General features: G+C 39.5%; 1 protein-coding gene across 8 annotated transcripts in view; it reads left to right on the plus strand.

The window, feature by feature from the left end:
- MAP7 (microtubule associated protein 7) overlaps window positions 1-26920 on the plus strand; it is a 121383-nt gene that overhangs the window by 18126 nt on the left and 76337 nt on the right. For 3 of the 8 annotated variants that reach the window (XM_030447450.1, XM_030447451.1, XM_030447452.1), the window contains exon 1: window positions 18164-18501. The exons of the other annotated variants lie outside the window; for them this stretch is intronic. In XM_030447450.1, coding sequence (XP_030303310.1) covers window positions 18489-18501 — 13 coding nt within the window. In that variant the 5' untranslated portion in view covers window positions 18164-18488. Of the gene's footprint in view, window positions 1-18163; window positions 18502-26920 lie in introns of those variants that run through there. 8 annotated transcript variants of the gene reach the window in all.

Here is a 26920-nt window from a genome sequence, read left to right on the forward strand (position 1 = left end):
TTCTGGCTTCCACCACACTTTAAACCAGCAAAACTGCTTGGAACGGTGGTTCTCCCAACAGGGCCTCTCAACACCAGTCCAATTTGCTTTGGGTAGTGAGCAGCTGTTAAAGACTGGTGAACTGGCTCATCAAAGTCAAGTATTGGAGCTTTTCATAACAGTTAGGAAGCTTTATCTTGCCCATCTGCAGCTGAGACAGAGTTAGGGGAAAGAGTGGGTGGAAGAAAGACTACCAATTCTTATTGCAATGCTGGTTGTGTAAAGGGGCAAGGCTGAGAACCAGGACGATGTGGTTTCTTATCCTGCACCTTCCAGTGGGTTCTTCTACTGTTTCTCTACACTACCTCTTTCTTTCTGGTAGCCAAGGCCAGAAGAAAAGGGGTCCAAAAATATCGGTGATTTTTCTGCACATTTATTTTAAAAACAACTTCCAAAGTATCTAGGAGGTACATTCTTTAAAAAGCCCCCATATTCATTACCTAATATGTAGCTGTTGGGAGTGCAGAAGGAAGCTTGCTTTTTTTCAGGAAGCTGCTACAAAACCATCTCCTATGTAGGATTTCAGTGTTTATAGTTGCAGGTGCTGTGTAGCATGAAACAACTTAATTATAATAAAGACAAAGAGATCCTAACATTAAGTAATTTATTTGCAATAAAGCAAAGAGACCATGCTGGAAGTCTCAGGGATAGCAAGGAATATGTCCACAGACCAGTGGAGCAAATCTGATTTGTTGTGTCCCTCTGGCTTTCAGAGTGAAAGTCCCAGGTCTGAGGACTTGCCTTGCATCGTAACACAGTCTGTTCATGAGAGTGTGTGCTGGGATTACTGAGAGCTTATCTATGCTAGGTAAGAATCACCTTACACTTCTTGCTCAGCTCTGTGAGAAGAGGATTCTGCTGCTGATTCTGAAGGATTGCATCCTTATAATTTGTCAGCTATTTTGTTTGGGAGAAACAGACTGTGATCTACTCATTTGCTTAGGGAGCATACTTGACATTCACTATGTGGATGGAAAAAGTCCAAAAAGGTAGAATGTTCACAGTCTTTAAAGTTTGAGACACTTGTTAAAATGAGTTCAGGTTAATTTGGCATGTGAAGTGAGGATAATTCTAATTAGGAAAAGACTGAATTTTGCAAAGTAACTTTTGTAAGTAAACAGGGTTTTTTCAGCCAAGATATAAATCATAATATGGTATTCACAAGAGTGTGCAGTATTTGGTTACCATACGTGCAGGACAAAATGCTTGATGAAGCTGTAAAAAGATGGGAGTTCAATTTAATTTGGATAACTCTTAAGCTAGTTTGGTGTGATAAGAAATATCACTCACTGATAGCAAGCAGCGGAGTTTCTTCCTTATTCTTAACACTGTAAAAGTAATAGCTTTAAAAACTTTGACTCGAGAGTATCATTCCAGTGGTGGGGAAAATACATATAAAAGGAATGTGGACTTAAGGTCACTTCTTATGGAAGAGAGAGAAACCTGGAAAAGTGTTAGATCTGTCCAAAGATCGTCTGAGGTCTTGTTGCATTCTTCTTTTATTTTTCCTGAAAATATGCAAACAATACCCTTTCAAGAGGGTTATACAGTAATATGCCATTGGACTTAGATGACAGTGAGAAGAAATGGACCTCTGTGCCCTCTCTGTACCACATTGCACATGCCTGGGTACTACCACGGTTTTATTTTGCAGTGGAAAAATGGGGCAATAGCTAAGCAGATATTTTTAAAAGAAACTGTAACTGTGGCATTGTCAAGATTCTTGCTGTTTGCAGGCTTGCTCAGGAACTGCTGTGTCAATTAAATCCTTCAAAGTTGCCTTTTTATCCAGGTATGTAGACGTCTGGCTTTATTTAAAAGATAAAACATTGTGCGTGTCATGCTGAACTCGAGAGAAATTGATGAGCCTGGGCCTAGAGCGTTGCTTCTGGCCATAAACAAGTGATGATTGAACTCTATTCATTACTGAGTTGAGTTGAATCAGTGGGAGTACATAATTTTTCTTCCTGCACAAACTCATACACGTATGTTCTTTGCTTACTCAGCTACCTACAGAGTATTTTTTGTGCAAGTCTTTTTTTTCCCTGTTTTTTCTAACTCAGTGTGTACATTACAGCTGGAGAACTTGTTTTTCTGGTATTTGAGAATTACGTGTTCTACGTGAAAGCACCTCCAAAGTGTTTGGTGTTATTATCAGAAGTCTCTTCAAAAGTGGTTTGTGTTTTGCTTTTTTTTTAGGCTATGTTAAGGAATTATTTAGCCTGGTCTACCCAACCTCAGACCACAACAATAATGTACCAGGACAACAAACACCATAACGATTACTACAATTTGCTCTGTTTTAATGAACTATCTTAGTTGGTAAAAGTGCATCTTGCAATGAACTTTTTTTTGCAGCAAAGCAGTACTAGATATTCATATGTGTGTTTTTCCTGCACTGAGTTGAAGCATGGTGTGAGTAGGTGCTGATGTGTGGGGGCCAGATCTGTATAATGAAGGTGAGGGAGGCTAAGAGCAATGTTTAATAAGCAAATAAATATGTGGATAAAATATCAGAAAATACATCAGGCAGTACTCTAAAACTTAGGCTTTCGCATCTTGCTGCTTCAGGCAAAGTATTTTCTCTTTCATAGAATCATAGAATCATAGAATCATAGAATCATAGAATCGACTGGGTTGGAAGGGACCTCAGAGATCATCAAGTCCAACCCTTGATCCACTACTGCTGCAGTTACCAGACCGTGGCACTGAGTGCCACATCCAGTCTCTTTTGAAGTATCTCCAGGGACGGAGAATCCACTACTTCCCTGGGCAGCCCATTCCAATGCCTGACCACCCTTTCGGTAAAGAAATTCTTTCTAATATCCAACCTAAACTTCCCCTGGCACAACTTAAGACCGTACCCTCTTGTCTTGCTAGGTATAGAACCACATTTACCGAATTCTACACTAAACTCCCATCTCAGTGATTTATAAGTTTGATTATGGCAGCCATTGAATAGCCAAATCGTCCCCAACTCCATCTTAGTTATCTGTATGTATAGATACAGCTTTACTGCTTAGGCTCAAGGTAGGAATGACTAGGGATAGCATGCAGATTGTTATACCAGCTGTTTCAGAGAAGCACTTGAATGTTAGCTTCACTTTTTCCTTTAAATTATTAACTTGCTGTAATTGCTAGAATAAACAAAGTTCCAGTAGGCAGGTCAGTGAATCTTAACCTAGATGCAGGTTTCTCTAAGGTAGAATTTGTGTTCCTGTACCAGAGCAGGAGAAAGGGTTTGGGGCAGGCTACATTGGTGGAAAGCTGAACTGCTATGTCAATACTGACAAGACCTGTAGCTGCCCTGTGTGTGTGTTTATGTTGGGGAACTGTCGAGTTGTTTTGAACTAGAATATGCCATCTGTAGCTTAAGTGGGGTTATGGTACAAGATTCTCTCTATTTTTTTTTGACAGGGTAAAAGTCCATTGAAGTTTTTGTTCCCTTGTTAATGCTGAGCAAATAGAGTATCTTCTAGGTGTTGCAGATCTGTTGAAGCCTAGTTTTGTTCTTTAGCTCCGTAGAGGCAACACAGTTTTTCTCTGGGATTAGCTATACTTCTGTAGGTTTGAGTTCATCAGTGATTTATAGAGTTTGTCTGTTCAGATGTCAACAAAAGGGAATCGGGTTTAGAGTCAAGAGTTTGAGCAAACCAAACACCGGTATCTGCTGAGATTAGTGGGAAGCAAAAGTGGGAAGTAGGAGGTTCCAAATCACAGCAATCTTGTAGAAGTTACTGTCCTTCATTTGGAAATAAAAATTTATTAGCTGTAGCACTCTTCTGGTACTAGAGTTTATAGAGCTGACTTCAAGGAAAGCAGGAGTTTCTTGTTAGAATTCTGTCGTAGCTGTGGATTTACAACTTATAAATGTCAGTCAGTGGTTTTTAAGCAGCGTGTGTTGGAGGCCAGTTTTTCAATCAGCTTGAAAGAGGAGGCAAAGGGTTAGTTTGCTTGGGAGTTGAGTTTCCCAAAAACTTCAGCAACCCAGGAGAGTTACTCAAGGTACTGGAAGTTCCAGAAGGGATTCAGTGTACTTATAGACTGAATTTGTAGCTTGGTTGTTGGCCACCTGCTCTTCAGTCTTTATTTCTCTTGTTTAATACCACCAGTCTGAACATCCAATCATGCCCAATAACTGGCCTTGTCCTTCACATGGAGGTTGATTTTTAGTTTGTTTTTTGTTTTTTTTTTTTCTCAGTCCACTTTCTTTTGGGTCTTCCTCTTATGTCTGAAGTAGATGTAAGAACAACTGTCCATCCACAATCTGGCATGCCAGGTACAGCTGCTCAAAGATCACTTCTGTGACCTGCTGCTGATTTTTTTGTTTTGCATCAAAGGGCTGTGGAATGAGGCTGGTGCCACTGCACAGCCCTGCAGTCAGGAGATGCTTTGACTGGTGAAATTTTGATTTCAGAGTCTTTCTTCAGCCTAGTGCCATAGCCATCTCCTGTTGCATGGTATACTGTGCTAGAAATGTTTTCTCTGTCCTTATCAAGAATGGGGATGCCTCTTGAAGGATCTGAAGTTAGTGGATGACACAGAAAACATTAAGAATGTTTATTGTCCATTGCTGGTAGACAATGAGAAAAAGGAGTGAGGAAGTAGCGTACACTTTCAAAAATAAAATTTCTGTAGGATATCTGAATTCTAATTTAATTAATGGGAGTATGGTTACACTGCTGATATCTTGGGTGGAGTCAATCTGACTAGTTGGAAGTCCAATGAAAACTTCTGGAACTAAAAATCTAATAATATCCTAAAACAGTGTTAAGTGTGATGAACATTTTTGAAATCCAGATCTTTTTCAGCTCAGTTTTAAATACCTGCACGGGCAAGGTTTATTATAGAAGTGCTGACGGAACTCAATTCACTCTTGTATTTCATTGTACAAAGCTATCTTGTTTCTCCATTCTGCTTCAGAGAGCTTTTCAGAAAGCTGTTTTGGAAATGCAGGTTTATCCAGTTACCCACCCTTGACACGAGGAGTCATCCTTTTATGCAGCCAATTCTGGCTTTGTTGGTTTTTGTTTTTTTTCTTTCTCAAAGTCAGTTTCTTCATTGGCTGCTGACTAATGCACTGATAAAAATTACAACACTAAATTTTGGCTTGTATGCTAAGACTCCATGAATGACATCAGAGATGTATGAGCTGTTCTTGAAGCCACAGAAATGACATGTCAGTGGTGTTTTCACTTGTTTATACTTGGGTGCAACAGAGGCAGTTGGGTAGAAAAACTTCTGAACCTTCTTGCTTGTCAATCCTTCTTTATTGTAACAGCTGTTTCATTAAGGAATGTGTACTCCGTCTTAGACAAGCAGTTCACACAAACTTTAGACAATGAACACTTTCACATTTTGTGTGCATTTCCTGTCACTAGAAAAAACAAGACATCTTTACCTTGTTCTCTTATTCCTGCATCAAAAAATAAAAAGTAGTGTATGTTTAAAAAAAAAGGGAAAAAAACCCCAAACCAAAACCCCAGTAATTTCCAGCCATCTATCTGTGTTGAAGTGCTGTGTTTAGCTGTGGTCTGAACTGCAAAATAAGAGGGTAAAGGGGTAAAGAAAAAAGCAGGAGGCACTTACCATCTGCAAGTCAGAAAAGGAGAGCAACAACCAGCTGCTGAGTGATGTATTGGCAGCAAAACCAGGCTGCAGACCAAATAGCTGGTTCTTGTCATTGTTTTTGGGCTATCAGTGTTTTGGTACGTTCTTACACTTTCTATCTGTCTTCTCTGAAATATTCCATAATATATTTATTTACCTCTGTGCCAGGATTTTTCTTCACCAGGTTATTCTCAGGTTTAAGAAACACAACTCTCAACTAGTTTGTGTTAAAGGGAATTTCTCTAAGCCTCTGTGAGGTATCAGGATTGCTGCTGTAAACTACATCTCAGATGCTCAGTGCCACAGAAGACTGTATGCAGAGTAGCTTGGTTTTTCACTGCAGTATGTTTAACAAAGGTCTTTGTAGTCAATAAATAACCAGTGCAGAACATAGGAAAACAGTATTGTGAAGACAGTGATGCTCAGACCATGCTGATGCCTTTGGATGCCATCTTTTTCAGTTAAATTTCTATTTAATCACCATCCTACAGATTTCACTTGTTTTTGGCATCTGCATGATGAGCAACATTCCAAGGCTGAAATATGTAAGATCACAGTTTGATCTTATTCTCCTGAGAAATGAAGATTGCAGTGTAATGGAGTTCTGAACAGGCTCCTGACCCCAAGGTTTGCAGGGGTGATTTATGCTCATCTTAACTCTTGCAAACTGGCCCTGCTGTAGCCTGGCTGTAAACTGGAGTTCACTGTGTTTTGCTACTGCTAGTAGTTCCTTTTAACATTCAGTGAAGATTTAGCTTAAATTTTGAGAAAGTGCTGTTCTTTGGTCTATCCCTTTGTACTCTGATTATGGATTTTTCTTAAACTTATTCTAGGATTTCTTTCCAAAAAGGTCTAGAAAACTGCCAGTAGCAAGCTCTTATCACTAATTTAGTCCCAGATGGTGAGGCTATAGCTTTTGTTACCTAAAACAAAAGCAAGGCAAGAAGATTCTGCTGAAAGATGGAAGTCTGCACATCAGTTTTGTGTGGGGCTCTTAGGCAGAGGTACTTTAAGATGTCTTTCACCTCTTTTGTTCAAGGCAGCATTTTTTTTTAAGTAGGGGAAACAACAATATGGCCTTGTAAATTTTTCCTGGTAAGTTACCCAAAGCTTTAAGAAGGGATTCTCTGTTAGTGAGAGAGGTCACCCTCATCTGTTACCATTCACTCTTGCTTTCCCCTGTGGCTGCTAAGAGCTTGGTTTGATGCATTGCAACCAGAAAGTCCCAGAAGCAGACACCTGCTCTTGAAACAAGGTAAACTAATGTAGCTTTAGAAAGAAATATAGTAGGGAGCAACCTGATGAGAAGTCTTACTTTTGTATTTGTAGTGTTGGAAACATCTGGTTTATTAATCTTTAAAAAGAGACAAGATATTTCTTATATTAATGCTGTAGAATAATTGATGTGGGTTGGTAGAGTTACCACATACTAATAATCCGGATGTTCTGTGGAGTAAGCAGGATCCAACAACTGTAATTCGAAGTAAGATTTTGAATTTTTCAACCTGGTTACAAAACATTTTGTACTGTGTGTTGGTGGGGGGCATTTAATTATTTTTGAAACCTTTGTACTTCCTCTTTTTGAACCAATTCTCTGCCACAGTATATCCAACCTGACCTGCTTACTTTGTGGACTGAAGTAATGTGAAAGTACGCCAGGTTTTTTTTTTAATTATTGTAACTTAGAGAATAACTAGTGATAAATATCACATCTAGTAACTTCTACAGGAGCAATCTCTGTTTCCCTCTCTGGGGAGGGGAAACTTGTTTATGCAGGACATCCTGACAGTAGTAATTATAATGAGCTTTCCCATGATTCAAATACTTCAGGCTGTGTAGGGATTATTGAGTATTACTCTGCAGAAAGACAGTCAGCCACTGAGGCTCTAATTCCCAATGAGCGAACAGCACTGCACCTACTTATTATCTGCACAGTGTTTTCTCCCTTTCTCTTGTTCCAACTTATTTGGTTGATATTTTGCCTGAATCTTCTTTATATTAAACCAGTATTAATTATATACTGCAAAGGGTTTCATATGTAGTATAACACACATATTAATATGTCTGCTTGTGATATATATATATATATACACACCATAAAATTGTCTTTTTACAAAAAAAGACGTATTGCTTGTAAACCTTTTGAGACTTTGCAGCTTGCAGGTGCTAAAAGATGTGAAATCATTGTCTACATATGCTTAAACTTTTACTCTGTTTTGCATTCTTGGATCTTTAAATGGGAAAATCCAATGAGATCTGGCTTTCCTGCTCCATAACATGGTGTTGTGCATTTCCAAATGCTGGAACCACCCTCCAAATACCTTTATTTTGTGGTGGTGTAAACTAGTGCAATTATGTTTAATGCTTTTCTTTTTAAAGAGGGGGAAATAAAATGAGGAAAATAAGGGGTATTGGTGTCGTGAGTGCCTTCAAGATTATTTAGGAGTTTGCTGAAAGGGAAGTTAAAATGTGTTGAATACAACTCACTGCTGAGTAAGTGGAGCATTGGGATTCACGTTAATTGGCAGTGGTGCCTTTTCAGCTGTTTCGCCCATGCTTTACTTGGTGACCTGGTTGGGCAAGGAATGAGTTGGAGCTGGTGAGAGCTGCTTAGGAAGGGATGCTTGCAAAGTAGGTCTCTTTTAATGGGCTACTTGCATAGCATGTTGGTTGTGGAGTACTGAACTCTGCCTTTCACTGGCCAAGTAGAGCCAAAAGCTGTGTCTGCTGAGCTGCTGGTTGCCAAACAGATGGCAATGGAGATTTCCTGCTGGGTTGATTTGCTGAGCAGGTCTGCTGGACTGCCCATGGACATGGTGAGATGCAGATACATCAGTTGTTACAGTCTTTTAAACAGTTTGAATTTATCTTTGTAAATGACAATATTTACCAAAATAGAAACACTGTTGCTCAGTCAGCCTAGGAAATCACAAAGCATGACAAATTCTAAAGTACTTCCATTATAGTGTGGTTTGTGTTTTTTGGTGAAGCATAGGGTCTACACTTTTCTCATCAGTGGTGCTTTCATGGTACCTACTGCCTTTGGGTACCTTTTGGGAGATGTCTTAATGTCATCTGATCCCCAAAGCATCTGAAAGCAAGTGATGTTACTGCACCAGTGTTTCTGATCCCAGCCTCTGTAACAAAGCAGAAAACACTGCTATGGTTAAGTGCTTAAGGTGAAAATTGACTCTTTTTTACATAAAGAGAAGCATTTTTCCTGCATCTGATCCTAGGCAAGTAAGGTACTACCCTTCACCTACATACTATAGCAGAGGTGCATGGCAAGACACCATTGGCAAATATTCCAATATTCAGAATCTAATTATTTGAGAAAGAAAAGGTGGAAGTCTTGCTAAGGTATTTCCCTATCCCCAGGTAGCACTTATCTGTGGGGAAGGTGAAGTATTTAAAAATGTGTGAACAGAAAAAAAAGGCTTACTGACATTTAAGTACTTAAAATATTGCATAGGGTAGTTACAGCTGAATGGTTTGCTCTTTTCAGAGTTGCAAATGTTTTCCACAGCTGTAATCTTGTCCTATGTACTTGTAATCAATGGCAGTGCAGAGCTAAGTCTGTCATAAGAAGAGGTGCTATGTGTGGGGAATGTAAGTCTCATTTGCAAGAAGATGCACAATAAGACTTCTGCAAAACCATTACAGAGTCTGGGCCAATTATGCCCCTGTTGTAGTTCTTCTGAAGCAAAGTAAATTGAAAAAATAGTGCATTTGACCTCCTCTTTTCAGGCTTTTAGAGCACTTATCTTTTTTTCCTAGTAATGGACTGAAAGCACTTACTGCTCTCTTCTGGATTTCTCTGGCTTTATTGAACTGAACCACATTTTGCAAGTAAACAATTAGTGGTCTAACACTTGCTTGAAAGGAATAATCATGTAGGTTCCTTTTCAAAGTATAAGGAAGCTTTCAAGGTCAGGTATAGCTATAGAGTTATAGAGTTAGAGAGTTAGAGCTATATATTCTCTATAGAGCTATAGAGAAGCTGCTTTGAATAAATTGATGCAAGCTCTTATTGGCCTTCAAATCCCAGGCCTGTTTATCCTCTGCATTAATGATGTGTCTGAACATCCCACTGTTACATTCAGTCCTATCTCAAAATATCAGAATATCAGGTTGGAAGGCACCTCAAGGATCATCTGGTCCAAGATTTCTCAGCAAAAGCATGGTCTAGACAGGATGGCCCAGCACCCTGTCCAGCTGAATCTTGAAAGTTCAGTGCTGGAGAATCTACCACTTCCCTGGGGAGATTATCCCAATGGCTCAATGTTTTCACTGTGAAAATCTTTCCACTTGTGTCCAAGCAGGATCTCCCCAGGTGTAACTTGTACCCATTGCACCTCATCTTTTCTATGTGACTCCTTGTAAAATGGGAGCCTTCATCTTCTTTTTAGCTGTCCTTCAAGTATGGAAATGTTATGATGAGGTCTCCCCAAGACTTTTCCACAGGCTGAACCAAACCCATTTCTCTTCACACTGATCACTCACATTGAGTTTGCCGTCCACTGGGAACCCCAGGTCCTTTTCCACACAGCTGCTCTCCAGACAGGTGGATCCTAGCCTGTGCTGCAGTCATGGATTGTGTTTTTGCAGGTGCAACACCTTACATTTATCCTTGCTAAACTTTTTTTTCATAAATTTCTTGTTTGCCCACTCTTCCTGTTTACACAGGTCTTCCTGCAGTGGGCTCTCCCTTCTGAGCTGTTTGCTTTCCCATTCATTTGGTATCATCCACAGACTTTGTCAGGGTACACTTGATTCCATCATCCAAATAATTTATGAAGATCTTAAGCATCATTGGGCCCAATATTGATCCCTGGGGAAGCCTGCTTGTGACATGTTGCTGGTTTGAAAAAAGAGCTATTTACCACCACCCTCTGGACGTGGTAATGGTAAAACTATAAAAATAGTACAGCTATAAAGTTTTGTAGTTATGCACTGGAGCAATTACTTAAAAAAAAAAAATCTTTCTTGGTAAGTAGGGAATTATGTTAGTAGGCAACTTGAAGAAAGGGAGTTTGGAGTGCAAGGCACTTGTAAAATAGTCTGAATCATCCTTGCCCTCAGTCAGGGCTGAGGCATGCTGGTAAGACTGCAGGCAGTGCTGCTCTTGCACAGACTGGTATCTCTTGTATGGAAAAACAAAGGGCTCCAGTGAAGTACCCAGCCTGCTACTCACCAGAGAGGAGAACTCCATAGGATTTCATGGGAAAATGGGTTACGAGTGCCTGGCACAGGGAAGAAAGGTATTTTGAAGAAGGAGAAATTTTTCCTACTCTAATTGTAATTTTTGTTCCTGAAATCTTGCATTTTCATTCCATATTTCTGTGTTGAAATGATTACTTACCTGGTGTCATGGTTTGTGTGGACCAGGATAAATTTTTGGTACCAGTATGAAGACCTAAAGAGAGAGTCTTTAGGATCCTGAGGGATCTGAGAGGGGTGGAACACAGAGGGGCCAATATTCCTTCCTGTTTCCTGCCCATACTCTCTAAAAGTCAAGATCAGAAGCCCCTCTCTCTTTAGCCTGCTCCTTGTTTGCTGCTGTTCCCCTGTACTCCTTTACCATCAGCTCACCACCTGCTCCTCAGAATCCACACCTATCAGGTACTGGGGAGAGCTATGGAGCCCTCTCACACCCGAGCTTCCCAAAAGATTTCACCATCTGTTTACCTGGAGTAGCATCTCTCTGTGTGCCACCAGCCCTTCTGACTTTTCTTGTGCTTCAGAGTTTCCCAAAGATCAAAGCTGCATTTAAGAGAACTGGAGAGACACCGTGCTGGACTAGGTCCAGATTCCCTGGATTTGTTCTTATCCTATTGGCAATAAATGTCTATATTGTTTTGAAGCAATGCTGTCACTTTTCCCCACTGCTTAAGCTGTGGGGACCTGGCATGGGATTCAACTCTACTGGATTTATTTTATTGCAAACAATGCATCATGAGTGAGAGGGAGAAAAGTGTTAAAATGTTGCATTGGGAGTGTCATACAGTATATATAAAGTCAGCACTCTCCAACAAAAAAGCTCGAAGTGACTGTACTGATGCAGTTAAACTGTGCCTTGGAGGTAGTATCACAAAAAAAAAAAAAAAAAAAAAAGTGCAATAATTCTTTCATGAGTTGTCTCTGAAGCCTCCATTATTTAATAGTGAATTGTCCCCAGAATTTACTGGCCAGCTTTGGACGCTTGAGAGGCTTTTTCAGTCTTGTTTTTTTCCTTTTATTTTGTGTCAAGTACTTTAACTTGTGCTAATGAGGCTGCTGCTTTAAGACTCGGCTTTGGCTGCAGCTTATGAACTGCCTAAAATAACACTGTGGGGAGTAATGAGGCTACCTACCCTTGCTACTCAATCAAATACTTAACTACTGCATGGTTGTTCAAACTCTATTCACTGTTCAGTAACTGCTGTATTTGATAGTGTGGCTGTGTTTTTAAAATCTGTTCACCAAATTCCTCAGTTCAGAGCTGTTTCCTCAGAGACCTGCCAATCCTGCAGATTAGCTAAATGCAGAAGAGACTGTTCTTTCCACAGCATTTTGTTTGTGAGAAGAAAGGAAAATAGCTTGGAGGAAAGGTACAGCAGCATGAAGGTGCAATTCCTAACAGCCTGCAGAGAAAAGATGTGTGGGTGTGCATGCACATCTGGATACAGATGTGCTTATAAAAAAATAGGACAGTGTTTCCAAAGGGTGCATCCATACCATGGCTACTGTACAATGCTTACACTTTGCAACACTACACCAAAACATTACTTTGGAAAATGTGTGCATTTTCTAAGGAAAATGGCCTGCCCCCTGAGTTGTTAGCTAAAGTTCCTGTGTCTTTCCAGTAATAACATCCTAGAGAAAATCACTTTAGCTGCTATAGCCCACATGAGTAGGAACTCCAAAATGATGGTACTATACATACATATTTTTTGACACTACATAACTGCAAATTATGAAACTTCAAGCTTTCAGATTCTGTCCCTGTTTTCAGTGTTGTTAATGGAACCTATGTACACTGTTGTTTATTGCTTATTTCTTGTAATTTAGACTTGCCCATCTTTTCTCAACAGTGGAAGCCATGCCTCTCCTGACAGCCTTCTAATGGAGACTGCATTAGACTTCATTGCTTAGGCACATCAATGTATGGAATAAATCTATAAGTTCTTCCTCTAGCACACTGGGTAGAAGGGAAGCAAATCATGGACTCAAGTGAATTCCTTCATAATCATATTATTATCAAAATAGCTTATTTTTTTAAAAAAAAGTATAGAATCTGTGGATATAGGTCTAAGTGAAATCCAGTCCAGGTGTGTACAATTATATAAACTTTGCTGTAGAAATGCTTGAAACTAAACTGGCATCTTAAGGTTCATAACAGCATACTTGAAGAAAGTTCCTTTGCTTGAAACTGTGTAACCAAATGCGTGATTATGGGTTAAATATATAGCTATGTGTGTGTGTGTATATAAATATATATATTCTGCACACTTGGATCACATTGTTGGACACAGACAACTTTCTCCAGCATACAGTGAAACTTCTTGGACTACCTGGATCATGTACAGGCTTTGTTCCTGGCAAATGGCTTATGAGGACTGGAAAAAGAGATGTAATTTGTTGCTCTTCCTGGAATGGGAATCAGAGAGTACTTCTGGTATCCATCAGCTGCCAGCCAGTTACCCTCCTATTCTCTTCTGACTATACTTTCCCTTTCGTAAGTTGTTCCAGGACAACCATGGAAGTTGATTACACTTTCAAAAAGGGCAGAAGGGATCCTTACATTGTTCTTCTTGGTCTTAAACCATCACACTCATCTCTTTTCAGCAAATGTCCTTCAGAGTCTGGGGAGTGCTTTCAACGTGAGATATCTGCTCTGAGTACCAGTGCTGTTCTTTTGTTGTTCTCTGGTGTTTATATATTAGCTTGCTCTTGAGCTCTATTTCTCTTTGTTTTCTGTTCAGTGCTCTGTGTGCTGAACCTTCACAGAAAGAGGTCTAGAAAGTTAAGCATCAAGCTGTAACAGTAGATTGCTCACTAAATACTGTACTGCTATCACGTTACTCATTTTATAAGGGCTGTGGATATAGGCTAATGTTTACACTTTAAAGGTTGATGACTGAACTTTAATTTTTTTTTTTTTTTTTTTTTTTTTTTTTTTTTTTTTAATGCCAGATGGTTTACAGGAAATGTAACAAGGCCCACCTGCAGAATACAACCAGTTAGGGGTGCAAGACATGGGTGGAGATTGCTCATGTTGTTCTACTGCTCATATGGCTAAAGGGGAAGCCTTGCCTGCCAGTGTAGGTAAATTGTAAGGCAAATCCATTTTGTCTCAGTTAGTCTTCACTCAGACTTGAGCTTTCTTCCTAAGAGATAACATGGAGGATAGCATTAGAAAGACTGACCACTATTCTCTGCACTGTTGGGAATAAAATGCATTAGTTCTGGTCACACTCAGTGTTTTACAGAGAAACATAGAATCATAGAAACATCTAGAGATCATCTACTCCAAGCTCCCTGCCATGGGCAGGGATGCCTCTCATCTAGACCAGGTTGCTCAAAGCCTCATCCAACTCGGCCTTGAATACTTCCAGGGAAGGGGCAGCCACAAGTTCTCTGGCCAAGTTGTTCCAGAGTCTCACCACCTTAGTACTGTTGAACTTCTTCCTAATATCCAGTCTAAACCTATTCCCCTTTAGTTTAAAACCATTTCCCTTGTCATGTTGCTGGACACTTCTTTGAAAAATCCCTTTCCAGCCTTCCTGTATGTTCCCTTCAGGCACTGGAAGGCAGCTATAAAGTCCCCCCAGAGTCTTCTCTTCTTAAGGCTGGACAATCCCAGCTCCTTCAGCTTCTTCTCATAGTGGAGGTGCCCCAACATACACTTGCCATTGTTCCAGTGCTTCAAAAATCTACTAAAAGAAAATGACTGAAGTTTAGGAAGATGACTCCTCGACATCAATAGTTTTTTAGTTCTTGTAATAACTTAGATTGCCTATTGCTACCTACTTTGCCATGGGTAAGTGTGGTTTGTGTTTGTTATTGCAGTGCTATAACACTCATCTCCTTTGGTTCAAGATGCCTTCAAACTGCTGTGTGGAGTGTTGGGAAGGTGGAGAAAATTATAAATTAGCCTGAAAGTATTGGTATTTGAAGGGGTCTGTCTGGCATGCTCAGATGTGATCAATCTTTGATTCCTCTAAACACATAGTGCACTGACTGACCTTTACTTCTTTAGCTCTTTCAATATATATATTTTATATATTGATATATATTACTATATATATATATTTACAATTTACCTGATCTAATAAAAAACATCAACTTTTAGCTTTTCCTAATCTCTTCAGAAAGCGGAAAGACATTCCAAAAAAAAAAAAAAACCACTTAAAAAAACACTACTAAAAAGCAGAAGACACTACTGAAAATAATTGAGAAATCAAACAGGGGATGCATCTATCAAAATTTAGGACCACGCTCTTGTAAAGTCAACTCAGTATAATGGCATTTTATTTTTTAAAAAGCACAATTTTTTTTTACCTGGCCTTTTCACAGAAAGCCTGTACCAAGTATTTTAGTGTACCCCCTTTTCCTGTTATGTTTTGTGTATATACACATACATTCCAGCTCTGCATGGAAATAGCTTTCCGATAACCCTCCCTTTTAAAGTCAGCTAAATGATGCTTATTAAAAATTAACTTCAAGGATGGAAAATTATCTTCCTTTCTCTCTTCAGTCATCCTGGTGTGTTATGAAGGTTAGTGTCTAACCCTTCCGTGCAACAGAGCTGCTCATTCTTCATGGCCTAAATGTATCTAGGGCATTCTGCAGCAGCTCTAGCACACTGTGTGGCTATTTTTGGTGATGTAGCTTTTGTCTCACAGAGCTAGAGAAGGATGGCATATGCTTAGTGCTCTGCATGTGACTGATTTAAGGGCGAATGATGTTATTTGCTTTTTGAAAAAACAAAGTCTATGTATTTATCGGTACTATAAAGAAGCTCTGCATAATGTTACAACCATACAAATTTAATATGCTTGACTGCATTAGTTTTCATTTTCCTTTTTTATGTAATTGTACGCTCAGTGGACTGTGCATTAGAAAGTGAATTAGCAAGTTAATTTTCCCTACATGCCAGTGACAGAATAGCTTTTACCTCTTCAGGCCCTGTGATCTGACCTGCAATGTGAATACATTGGAATACACAAACACTGCTTTTTATTTTTAGAACCATTGTAGCGAGGCAGGTCAATAAACCTGATTCCCTACTTAGGTTTTTAGTTCTTTTTTACAGTCAGTATCAATGGAGTGGTTTTGGATGTGTTTTCAGTGAGCTTAGTTTTGTTTGTATTTGTGTGTTTTCCATACATTATATGCTGTACCTCCAGGGGACCACTGGCAGATCAAGTTACCTGCTAATCATCTTATCAAGGATGATAAATTTAATGGTAATTGATCTTCAGTATTCATAATCAAAGATAATTAATACTTACACTCTGGTTTGTGTTTGCAACTCAAACTGCACAGAGTTTAGCAATCTGCCTCCATAGCATTTCATAGAACCTTGTTGCTTCAGGCTCACAATTTCCTAGGAAGAACTCTAGACTCCTGGTTATTGTTTCTACCACAGGGTAGCCAGCTCACCCAGCAAAAATCTGGGCTCAGTTGTGAGGCCAAAGGAGAATGTTTGCATCAGATCCAATGATTAGAATAAATGACCTGGTAAGAGATTGAAGAATAGAAATGTTTCCATGTAAAGATAAAGAAAGCCAACCATATCCTGAGCTGCATCAAAAGAAGCATGACCAACAGGTCAAGGGACATAATTCTCCACTTCTACTCCACTGTCCAGTTCTGGGGTCCCCAACAGAAGAAGGACATGGACCTGTTGGGGTGAGTCCAGAGGAAGACCACAAAAATTGTGTGAGGCATGGAGCATCTGTTCGATGAAGACAGGCTGAGAAAGTTGGGGTTGTTCAGCCTGGAGAAGAGAAGGCTTCAGGAAGACTTTATAGTGGCTTCCAGTACCTGAAGGAGGTCTACAGGAAAGCTGGAAAGGGACTTTTTATGAGGGCATGTAGTGATAGGACAAAGGGGAATGGTTTCAAACTGGAAGAGGTTAGATTTAGATCAGGTATTAGGAAGAAACTCGGAACTATAAGGGTGTTGAAACACTCATGCCTTATTCCTGGAAATGTTCAAGGCCAGACTGGATGGGGCATGATGCAACCTGGTCTAGTGGGAGGTGTCCCTGCCCATTGCAGGGGGTTGGAACTAGATGGTATTTAAGGTCCCTTCCAAACCATGCTATGATTCAATTAAACAGATCCAAGTTTTGAGAGGCCAGGTGGCATTAGCATTCCTGGGGTTGTCATATTATATGGGATTATAATTATATGGGAAGTCCCTGATAGGACCAGAGGCTCAATCCCATTCTTGCAGGCTTCCTGGCCATGTCAGCCCTAAGGCTTCTTTTCATGTTCTAGCCCAGATTTGACAGTGGTGTCAGGACAGATCTTTGACTTCTGTGGGTCTTCATAAGCTCATTGGACTGGTCAGTCTGCAGAGTGAGTGGGAGATGCTCTTGTGCCACACAAGTACAGTAGTTGTTATGGCTTAATGAGTTACTGTAGAACTAGAGTGTTTGTTCATAGAATGTCAGTGATGGCATGGTCTTGTTGGTATGATGACTTTGATTTTAATTATTATTTTGTAACAATTTATAATGACAGTTTCAGAGGAGAATTATGTTTGGACAGGTTACATGAGCAAAGTAAAATTATATAGAAGAAGTAACACTGTAGCATAAGTATTACTTAAAGTCTGGATTGAATGTGCTATTAGCATTAATCTGGGGGATGGTGGAAGTAATATAGCCCTTTCTGTTAAGATGTTGGTAACTGATTTCCCATAATATTGGGCAAAGCGATGACATTAATGACTGTACTGTGCTTGTTGCAAAAGCTCATTTGTTATCAAGCCAAAAGACACATGTCAAGAATTACCTGATGTCCAAGAAATGCCAGATGCCATATAGGACACCCAATACCAAAATAGTCAAAATGCTCAAGAAAGCAATCTACTTCTTTTAATGTGCAAAAATCCTCACTAAAACCAAGATCCCATTTCACTTCAGTTTTTTTTATCTTGAAATGCATGCTGCATTTCTTAATATTGTTGCAACTGATCTTTGCACTAAGCTGTTTGAAAAGGGGTGTGTGTGTGGGGGGGGTGGTGGTGGTGGTTGGAGATATTTTAAACTATTGAAGTGCCATCCAAGGCAAACATGGAGGCTCCAGTGTCCTAGTTCTCTGTTTTATTTGTAGGCTGGTTGGAGCTGACTGACCAAGGCCTTCCTCCCAGGCTGTGTGTTTTGTGTTTTGCAATCTGAAGTGGGGCAGTGTGGTAGACAGCTGCCAGCACCAATAACCTGTGGTCTGAGCTGCTTAACCCAGGCTAAGCCCAAATCTATTGACGCAGAGCACTGGGAAGTGCTCTGCAGAATTCTCCCCCCCTCTCTATCCTCCATATAATCTCATCATGCTGTGGATGTGACAAACTCCATTTTTATCAGACGTGGGGGCAGAATTGGTGAAAGCCCCACCAGAATTGAGCTGAAAAAGAATTCTTTGAAGGCGTGCGTTCTTGACACTTCCTGAAGCTGCACCTTTGCCTTCTGTGACACCTCCTCCTTTCTGCTCCGGGTTTGCATAATTGGTGGCCTGAATTTTTTGAATGTAGGATGGGAGACTGAAGTGCATGTTGGGTGATATGGATCGTGCTATGGATTGACAGTAGACCTCTGCAGTGCAAATGAGTGTACGGTACTGAATATAATGGACGAAATAGGTAAGCACCTGGCTCTTCATACTTCATCCTTTTAAATGGCTCCCCAATTAAAATTTGTAAATGGAAAACACTTTTATCACTATCCCTAGGACATATGTGGAGTTCTTCCTTTGGACTTTCACTTTGTAATTAATTGTAAGGAGTCTAATATGATGCAGGGGGTTGAAGAAGAGTAATCTGATATTTGATTTGTTTGTTGTGGGGTTTTTTAGACATAGTAGCAAACAAAGTTTTATCTTTCTTCAGTGTCTACTGTTAATAACTAATGCTGATTGTTTTCCAAAACACCAGGCTTATTTAAGTTGTCTTATTGGCTATACGTAGCTGTATTCTTGATATATATATATATATATATATATGTATGTAGAGTAGTTATCTACTTGCTCACAACAACATTCAGTCTAATTAGTTTTAATATCGAATTTTTGAGACTGGAATCTGAGGATGGTAATATGCAGAGTAGGAGGGAGCCTCTTTCTCTGTAATGTAATCTTTTACATTAGGTAGGGGGCTACATTTGCTCAAAGAGCTACAAGGCAACATCCCAATTCCAAATGTAGTAGCAACACTGGTATCAGAATCTTTGCTTTATCTGCCCTAGGCCAAACAGCTGGAGAAAGATGTTCTATGGTACGGAAGTTCTGTCTGAGGTGTCAGTCTCCAAATGGAGAATTAACAGAGCTTTTGTAAATCTTAATCTCTTATGCAAGTTTTTACATGCAGAGCAGGAAAACAAGTATTACTTTGTGTTTTCCTTTCTACCTCCACTTAGTTTATTTTCTGGTGACTAACCCAAGCAAAGATAGTTTAAAAAAATATTTCTGGTGAAGATCTTTTTTTGCTGTCTGATTTTGTCATTCAGCATGTCTGTTTTCCTATTTAGTAGCTGCCTGCTGTGTTTACTTTGTAAACTTCAGATTACGTGGCTGTCCTTTCTGTTTGCTATGAACTATCTCTGCAGTAATAAACTGCTTTTTTCCTTTGATATAAGTGCTGCATAACATGCCTGGAAGTAGCCTGATACTGAATAGTAGCTTGATGCTATCATGCTTTCTATAGCTTTCTATAGCATGTCCTATACTCCTCACCTGACTCATAATTCCCCTTATGGTGTTGGCAGCTTACAGTCCCTGGACAGAAATTTGGCTTTTCCTCATCTTCTGTATCCCAGGCGCCAGCTGCAGCAGGATTTTTTTGTTTGTTTGTTTTGTTTGTGCTTTTTTGTTTTGTTTTGGGTTTTTTTGTTGTTGTTGGTTTTGGGGTGGTTTTTTTGACAACTGTCCAACCTGTCGGGCTCTAGAGCTAAGGACGAAAAGGGGGTGGAAACCAAAATATATCCTGCAAAATAGGGTTTCAGCATGTCCAGATGTTGCCTGATGTTCTAGTGCCTGCCCTGGCACACAGCAGTGATTGCCCATCATACAGTCCAATTCCAGAGAACAGATTGCATGTGCACTCAGGGTACAATTAGAGGTCCTAGCATATATTGCTTGATTTGATGTATGCAACTTTCATTTCCTTAAACCAGGGCTGTCATACTGGGATTTTTCTGCAAGTGAATTGAATGGAATGTTCTTTAATCTCCCAAATCATATTCTGAAGTTAATACCATGAATTATCTGTGGGTTTATTTTGAATGTATTAGTTAAGTGAAGCAAGTGAAACATAGTACTGAAAACAAAGATTTGCTAGCATTAGCTGATAGTCTACAGCTGTGCATTCATACTTCTGTTTTCCCTGTTGGTTACAACAATTTCTCCTTATTTTTATTCTTGAGCTTAGATTTTAGGCTTTTTCTCTTGAGGCTTTTCCTCTCTTGAGAACAGAGGACAAGGGGATGCTGACCTGTGGAGCATTTGTGAGGGGAACAAGAAGTGGAAGTAGGCTGAGACCACCTACTTCACTGATTTCAGACATAATTGTGAAATTCAGATGTCAAAGGCTGACGCTTCAATTTGTTTTATCAGTGCCAAAATTTCTGGAAATTTAGTCCATCTGAAATACTAATACTAGTTGCAAAAGCAGTGGAATTCTGCCAGCCATGTTACAAAGTGGAAATGAAAGTATAATACAATAAAAATATTACTGGTGGATGTGAGCAGAAACAGCATTTTGTCATAAGGCCTTAATTGAATGAACTGATAGAAAACAAGGCAAACCTTTAGGCTGCTGTAACATGTTAGTATAATGTCTTGGTTATTTTAAAAAATAAGCAAATGTGATGATAGAATTATCAAATTAAAAAGGAATTCCTTATATTTTGGGACTATTTTAGTATAAAAGAAAAGTATACAGATAGTATAAAATTCTTCAGTACTTTTAATGAGAAAATATTACTGAGTGAGGTTTTTTTTTTACCCTCTCTTGCTATTACCCAGTGCTGTCTTGTACTTCTAAGAAGGGTTACAGAAACAGAACTGCTACAGTTCTTTAAGCACATGTACAATGACCAACATTAATTAATGGGAAACAAAAGCAAAGGCCAAGGCTGTGTAAAACAATGCAAAGGGAGGGGTCGGGGGAGGAGGAGGCTTGGAGTAGCTTGTACATTCACAGTCACATTTCTATATGTATCTCCTAAGAACTTGTCTTCCCTGCCCCCCCTGGCCTAGTTACAAAGAAGATCTATATTGTGAGAAGGATGGCACTGAATAGGGGGCATTCCTATGAAATACAACGTTTGCCTGTTTGTAAGGACTTTTCAAAACTAGGGATAGTGTAGTGACATCACTTGTGTCCTTCCAGCTTGTGGTCACAGAAGTGTGGTATTAGTAAGATGAGAAGCCCATCATACATCTCCTATAACTGAACAATCTATTTCATCAAATAGCTGTAATAGTGCTTCTTTCCTTTGATCTCTCTCTCTTTTTTTTTTTTTTCCTACAAAAAGATGTACAGATTCCTTGATCAAAAAGAAAAAAAAATTTCTCATGTATACAGAGCAAGTACCATCTCTGACAGAAAGCAGATCTGTTTCAGATATCTGAGGCAAAAGAACCAAAATTGCTTTGTTTTTTTCCTAAGCAGTGAAAGATTTGAAATAATCATGTGGCCAACCAACAAAACACCTTGGAAAAAGAAATTTATTCACTGGCATGAAATGACTGTGCAGCTTGTTCCTTGAAAGCATGCAGTAAATTAATGACAAAAAAATGAGACTTTCAGATTTGGTAGCAAACTTGCAGGGACATGTACCTTTGGCTTTCAAGCTCAGGTGGTATTTTTAACACAAAGTAGCCAAAAAAGCATTTGAAGTGACTCTACTATTTTTAATGTGTCTAGTACTTTAAAAAAATCCATATAATCCTCTTGAAACAGATGGCTACAGTGAGTTCAAATCCCACGCTAGGATTTGGGCTTTTACCTTGTGCTGAAACCAATGACGTGACACAGGGATGTCTCCCTGAGTTTGGAGGTGACAATCTATTTCAAAGCTGTATTTAAGAAAAGAAAAAAAGGCTTTAGGGAACTATGGAGTCCTTCTAGGTGTTGAGTTGTCTGTTGGTTTTATTTCTTTTAGTTTATATGTTGTATCATGTATTTTTCCAGGCTGTTCTGGAATATGGAAATTTTAAACTAACTGTTCACAAACTTCTTTTCTGTGAGGGAAGAAATCTTTAGGGAACTAAATTATTTAACTCCAAATCTTGTAAATACTTGAGCTGCCTTACTGAAGGCAGGATTCAACCTAAAGTTTTTGTTTTAACTGTGTGCAAGGATAACAAAGAAACACTTTGGGAGACAACATTGAGATGAGGAGGAAAATGCTAGTATTAGTCTTACCTAGAACTAAAGCATGCTTGCTTTTTCTTTTATTTCTTCAGCAGGACAGTTGGCTCTTTTTTGTATAGAACTGCAGCGATGGTGACAAAGCAGTGGTGTTCTTGTCCAGATAACTGGAAATAATTTAATATAGCTGGTGATTAACAGAAGAAAGGCAGGCTACTTCAATGTGATTGTTTCCTTCAGTTTTTTCATCGTAAAAGGACGCAAAAGAGTGGAAGGTTAAAGTGTTGACACATTTAAGTTTTTCCAGTGAAGTCACTTAGTAGCTAAAATTTTCCCCAGTGCATTCTAGCAGTTAACCAGAGATTAATTCAAGCCAACTGGGCACAGAAGTAGCAGTTTTTCCTCAGATTAACATCTGAATTGTACCAAAATGTATTTAGACTTAGCAAATAAAACCCGTTTTCTGAATCCTCTACTATCTGTTCCTAAAATACATGAATTTGAAGGGAAGATACTGTGTTCAGCACTGATGAGAAGCGTGCAGCCCAAGTGTGGCCTCTGGGTACTGCCCAGCAATTCCAAGGATGCGTGGTTGTTCTGTGCCATCAGGTCTCCAGGGAAGTACTCAAGCATTTGCACAGGCCTCTCACTCAATGTCATTATCAACTGCACTGCTCAAGGGGCTGAAATTATGTGAGCATTGACAGAGAAATCTAAAGTCACTAAAAAAAGTACCTGAACTATAAGATGGTGAAGCCTGCTTCTTGACATAAAATTCTAATGTGGTGCCTCAAGATGCATTCCAGACATCCTTATGCTAACCCAATTATCATAGCTCAGGATAGGTCCTTGTTAGTTATAGGTCCTTCTTTTTTGAAGGAAAAATATATACTGGAATATAGAAAAATTTCAGCAGATGACAAATATTCTTCACTGAAAGCTGAAGAAGTCCTAAAAGCTTGTAGCTCACAGTATCTGGTGTTTCTAAGGCTCTTACTGCAAGGCATACCTTTAGTGCTTTTTCTTTATTTATCTAATAGCTGCAAATAGCACTTAGAAAAGAGCAAGCAAATAAATAGCTAGCTTACTGATGACACATTAAACTTTGGCGTCTTCTTAGTGAGACTGTACCCATGTAAAAATATTTCTTGGTATTCTGAGAGTGGTTTTGCTTCCTGATAAAATTTGGGATAACTGGGCAATTCTTAGGAGGGCCTGTAGAGAGGGTAAGCAGATCTTGTAGATGTAGACACTCAAAGAGGATTTTCTCTGGACTTCAGTGAAAAGTTGTTGTTGGGCATGTTGGCACATGCTAGATTTAATCTTTAAAAAGCTGTTGATATGACACAGTCAGATCCTGTGATTTTATTTTTTTTTTCACCACTCTCTTCTCATTCAGCTTGGTGACATGCCCTATTCTCAGTTTCTTAATACTGCTTCAGCTTGACTACTGCATCAAACTGCAGAGCAAGCACAGTGCATTAAGAGAAATATTGAGACAGGGAGTAGGAGTTTTGAATGTGTTACATCCATTAGGAATGTCCTGAACAGGAAGTATTGCTGCTGGGCCTGCTTGTTGAGTAGTTCAGAAACTAGGTTACTGTGAAATAACTTGGTGCTGTTGCAGCCACAGATTATTTATAAGCTCTTAGCTGAGGAATATTTGTGTATTTGTGTACACTGAGGAATCACAGTGTATTTGTGACAAAGAGTGCTATTGTTTTGTGCCATGATAAATACAACATCTGTGGTGCTGTAATCTATACTTACACAGAGACAGAGACTACTGCCCGTGGTCTCATAGGGACAGATTTGGAGGGGATATTTTAGCAACTTTGTTTAATTAAATCATAGCCAACTCTGCCTCAACTGTATGAACTACAAATATTGCTCTTTATCCTGCAGACTTTAATAGCCTGAATGCACACATGGAAGCAAGCATTATACTCCATAAGATGTCAGCAGACTAAAATGACACACCTAAACATGACCTGGAAACAAGGCTGTGACACTCTAAGTGGCCAACGAGTTTTAGACACTTTCTGTAGTTTCTTCAGCTTTTGCTCAGTGGCCAAGTGACGCTTGGTGCCCCAAGCCTTGCAGCCAGTGTTAGCAAGCTAGTTTTGCTTAATGAAGCTGTGCCCTCGGACTCCCAGGGGGTTTCAAACTTGTGTGTGATGCAGAGTAGTTTGTGTGCTAGTGTGATCTCATTCAGATTGTCAGCCTTGAGGGAGAGAAGTACCCATGATGTATGAAGCTTGTTCCTCTGTCCTGGAAAAAAAAAAATATCTGTTCTGCCCAGTCAGGGTCAAATATGTATATTTGTAATATTAGAAACATGTAAAATAAAAACAAGAGGGGGAAATGCAGGTTATTTTTCAGGATCTTTCCTCACTGCGTCAGCCTTGTGGCTGGCTGATGCAATGGCCACAGATCCTCACTGTCCTGGAGAAGGATGTGGAAAGGGTGAGGACAGGAAAAAGCACAAAGGCATTTGATCCTCTTTTTCTTAAACCTGAACTCTCTGATTATTGTGGGATTTTTTTGGTTTGTTTTTGGTTGGTTGGTTGGTTGGTTGGTTTGGTTTTTTGCCTTGGAAAGGCTTTTCCTTAAGTGACTGGGCCCAGGACTCTACATGCTAGTGCAGAGGGATTGCATGATTTCCTTTCCCTTCCCCAGCATTCCTAATTAACATTTACATTGCTTAATCTTCACTGCTCTGCCTGCCTGCATGCCTTCTCTTGTTACAGCCTCTGAAATAAGTGAGTTAAGAATTTGGTAATTATATACCTTGAAAAACTCACCTGTATAATCATCTTGCTAGATTCAAAGCTCTCTTGCTTGCTGTCTTGTTAGTTTTGTGGAAAGACAAAATATGATATTTTTGATGGCAAAACTAGGAATAGATTCAGTACTATTTGGGAACTTTGGGAACTCTGTTAGAGATTGTAACTGAAGTTCTTGACAGAAAGTGTTCTCTACTTTGTAGAAAAAAGAAGGATCACTTTTAAGTAGGATAATTAAATACTTCTTGTTTGATGGTTGGAATTTTAAATTTTTCTTATTTAACTCACTGCTGTCTCATTGGGTTTCATCATTCAGATAGACCACACTCAGCATAACATGAACCACTTCTGGAAATCATCCACTGTAGCTTTGCCTGAGCTTCAACACTAAACAAATACAGCAATAATGTAACAAAATCATGACACAAAGTATTGAAATCATATTTTCAAAATATAATCTCAGATTAAAACACTTTGGGATGTTGGCTGCTGCTTGCTACATCTCTGGCCTCATACCTGGCAGTTTACTAACACCATCTGTGGCTATTAAGAGGGACTTAATGCAGACATCTCTCATGTACATTGTTGCTTGTGGTTTTGAGGTGAGGAATCAACCAAAGTAAGCAAACAACAAACCCCAGCCACAGATGAGAGAGCTGCCACCTGCTATGTAAATGTGTAGAAATCCATAGAAATCTGCACCAAGTTGTCTACACTTTTAACATGTCTTTAAGTGCTTAGCCTTGGGGAGGGAAGCCCACGTAAGGCTTTTTTGCCATCTTCAGATTCAGCAGTGCAGCCAATGCCTCTCAGCTGGCTCAGTTAAGCCTGAGCACATGTAGAGAAAAGAACTCCTGGTCTGTGTGTGGTTCATTGAACAAGGTGGCTGCTTAAAACCGAGGGTGTTTAGTATTGTATGTCATGTCACCCTTCACCATTACCCCAACTGACCTTTCAGCTCTGCAGAAGAGAACAAACAATTAGCCCACACTTACCACTTCAGACCACTTGCATGGCTTAGACAAAAGGAGGGTGAGGAATATATATGCAAATAGTTTCAACCACTTGCTTTCAAGGGAAGGTTAGAGCATGGCAATTTGGGCTGCCTGCTGTGTTATAGTGAGTTTGGGTGATGTATTGTCTTTTGATGGTGTTGAACGAAATGCAACTGGCTGACTGGGTATCCCTTAGCATGAACAGCCAGGGCTGTCTCTGGCTGCTGCTAGTCCTAGGAAGGGGCTGTCATATCTCCATGGCAGGATTAGGGGCATCCTGAGGTAAGGGGGTGGGATGGAATGTCTTGGACATTTCTTTGTGTTCAGAATGTTTTGTGGCTGGAATTGTTAATGGTTAATGATCCACAGGCTGCAGTGAGCTTCAGATCTCATCAGGCGTGCAAATTACCTGTTAAAAACAATACAGGATACGTTTGAAAATCATTTTATGACTAAATATAAAAAATGTACGTTACTCTGTAGTTGATTATTTGTCTGATGTTTCCCCTGCTTAGAAAATTAAGCTCTTGCAAGACTTGTTTTTAGAAATCTGGGGGAAAATGGTAACTGGTTCTATAGTAGCACTTAGATTCAACTGAATTTGGGGCATAGTCAAGACTTTCTGGATATTATTAAAATTGGAGGGGCATTTTGTTTCCATTTAGATACAGCAGTTCCTTCTGATTCATAACTAGCTCTGAGGAGTTGTCAGTTCTGTCTGTCCCTGTGACTTGCCTTACTTTCCTGTTCTATCCGACAGGCCAAGAATAAGAGCCTGTTCTATAGCACTTACAGATTCCTCAGTCAGTCCAGATCCAGCTCTGATCAAGAGTCTGAATGTGCTTGGGTTTATGCACAATGTCTCTTGGTTTCAAGAGGGCCACATGTCTAAGCTTATGTATAGGAGGA

The sequence above is a fragment of the Calypte anna genome, chromosome 3 (genome assembly GCF_003957555.1).
Source record: "Calypte anna isolate BGI_N300 chromosome 3, bCalAnn1_v1.p, whole genome shotgun sequence".
NCBI classification, from domain to species: domain Eukaryota; kingdom Metazoa; phylum Chordata; class Aves; order Apodiformes; family Trochilidae; genus Calypte; species Calypte anna.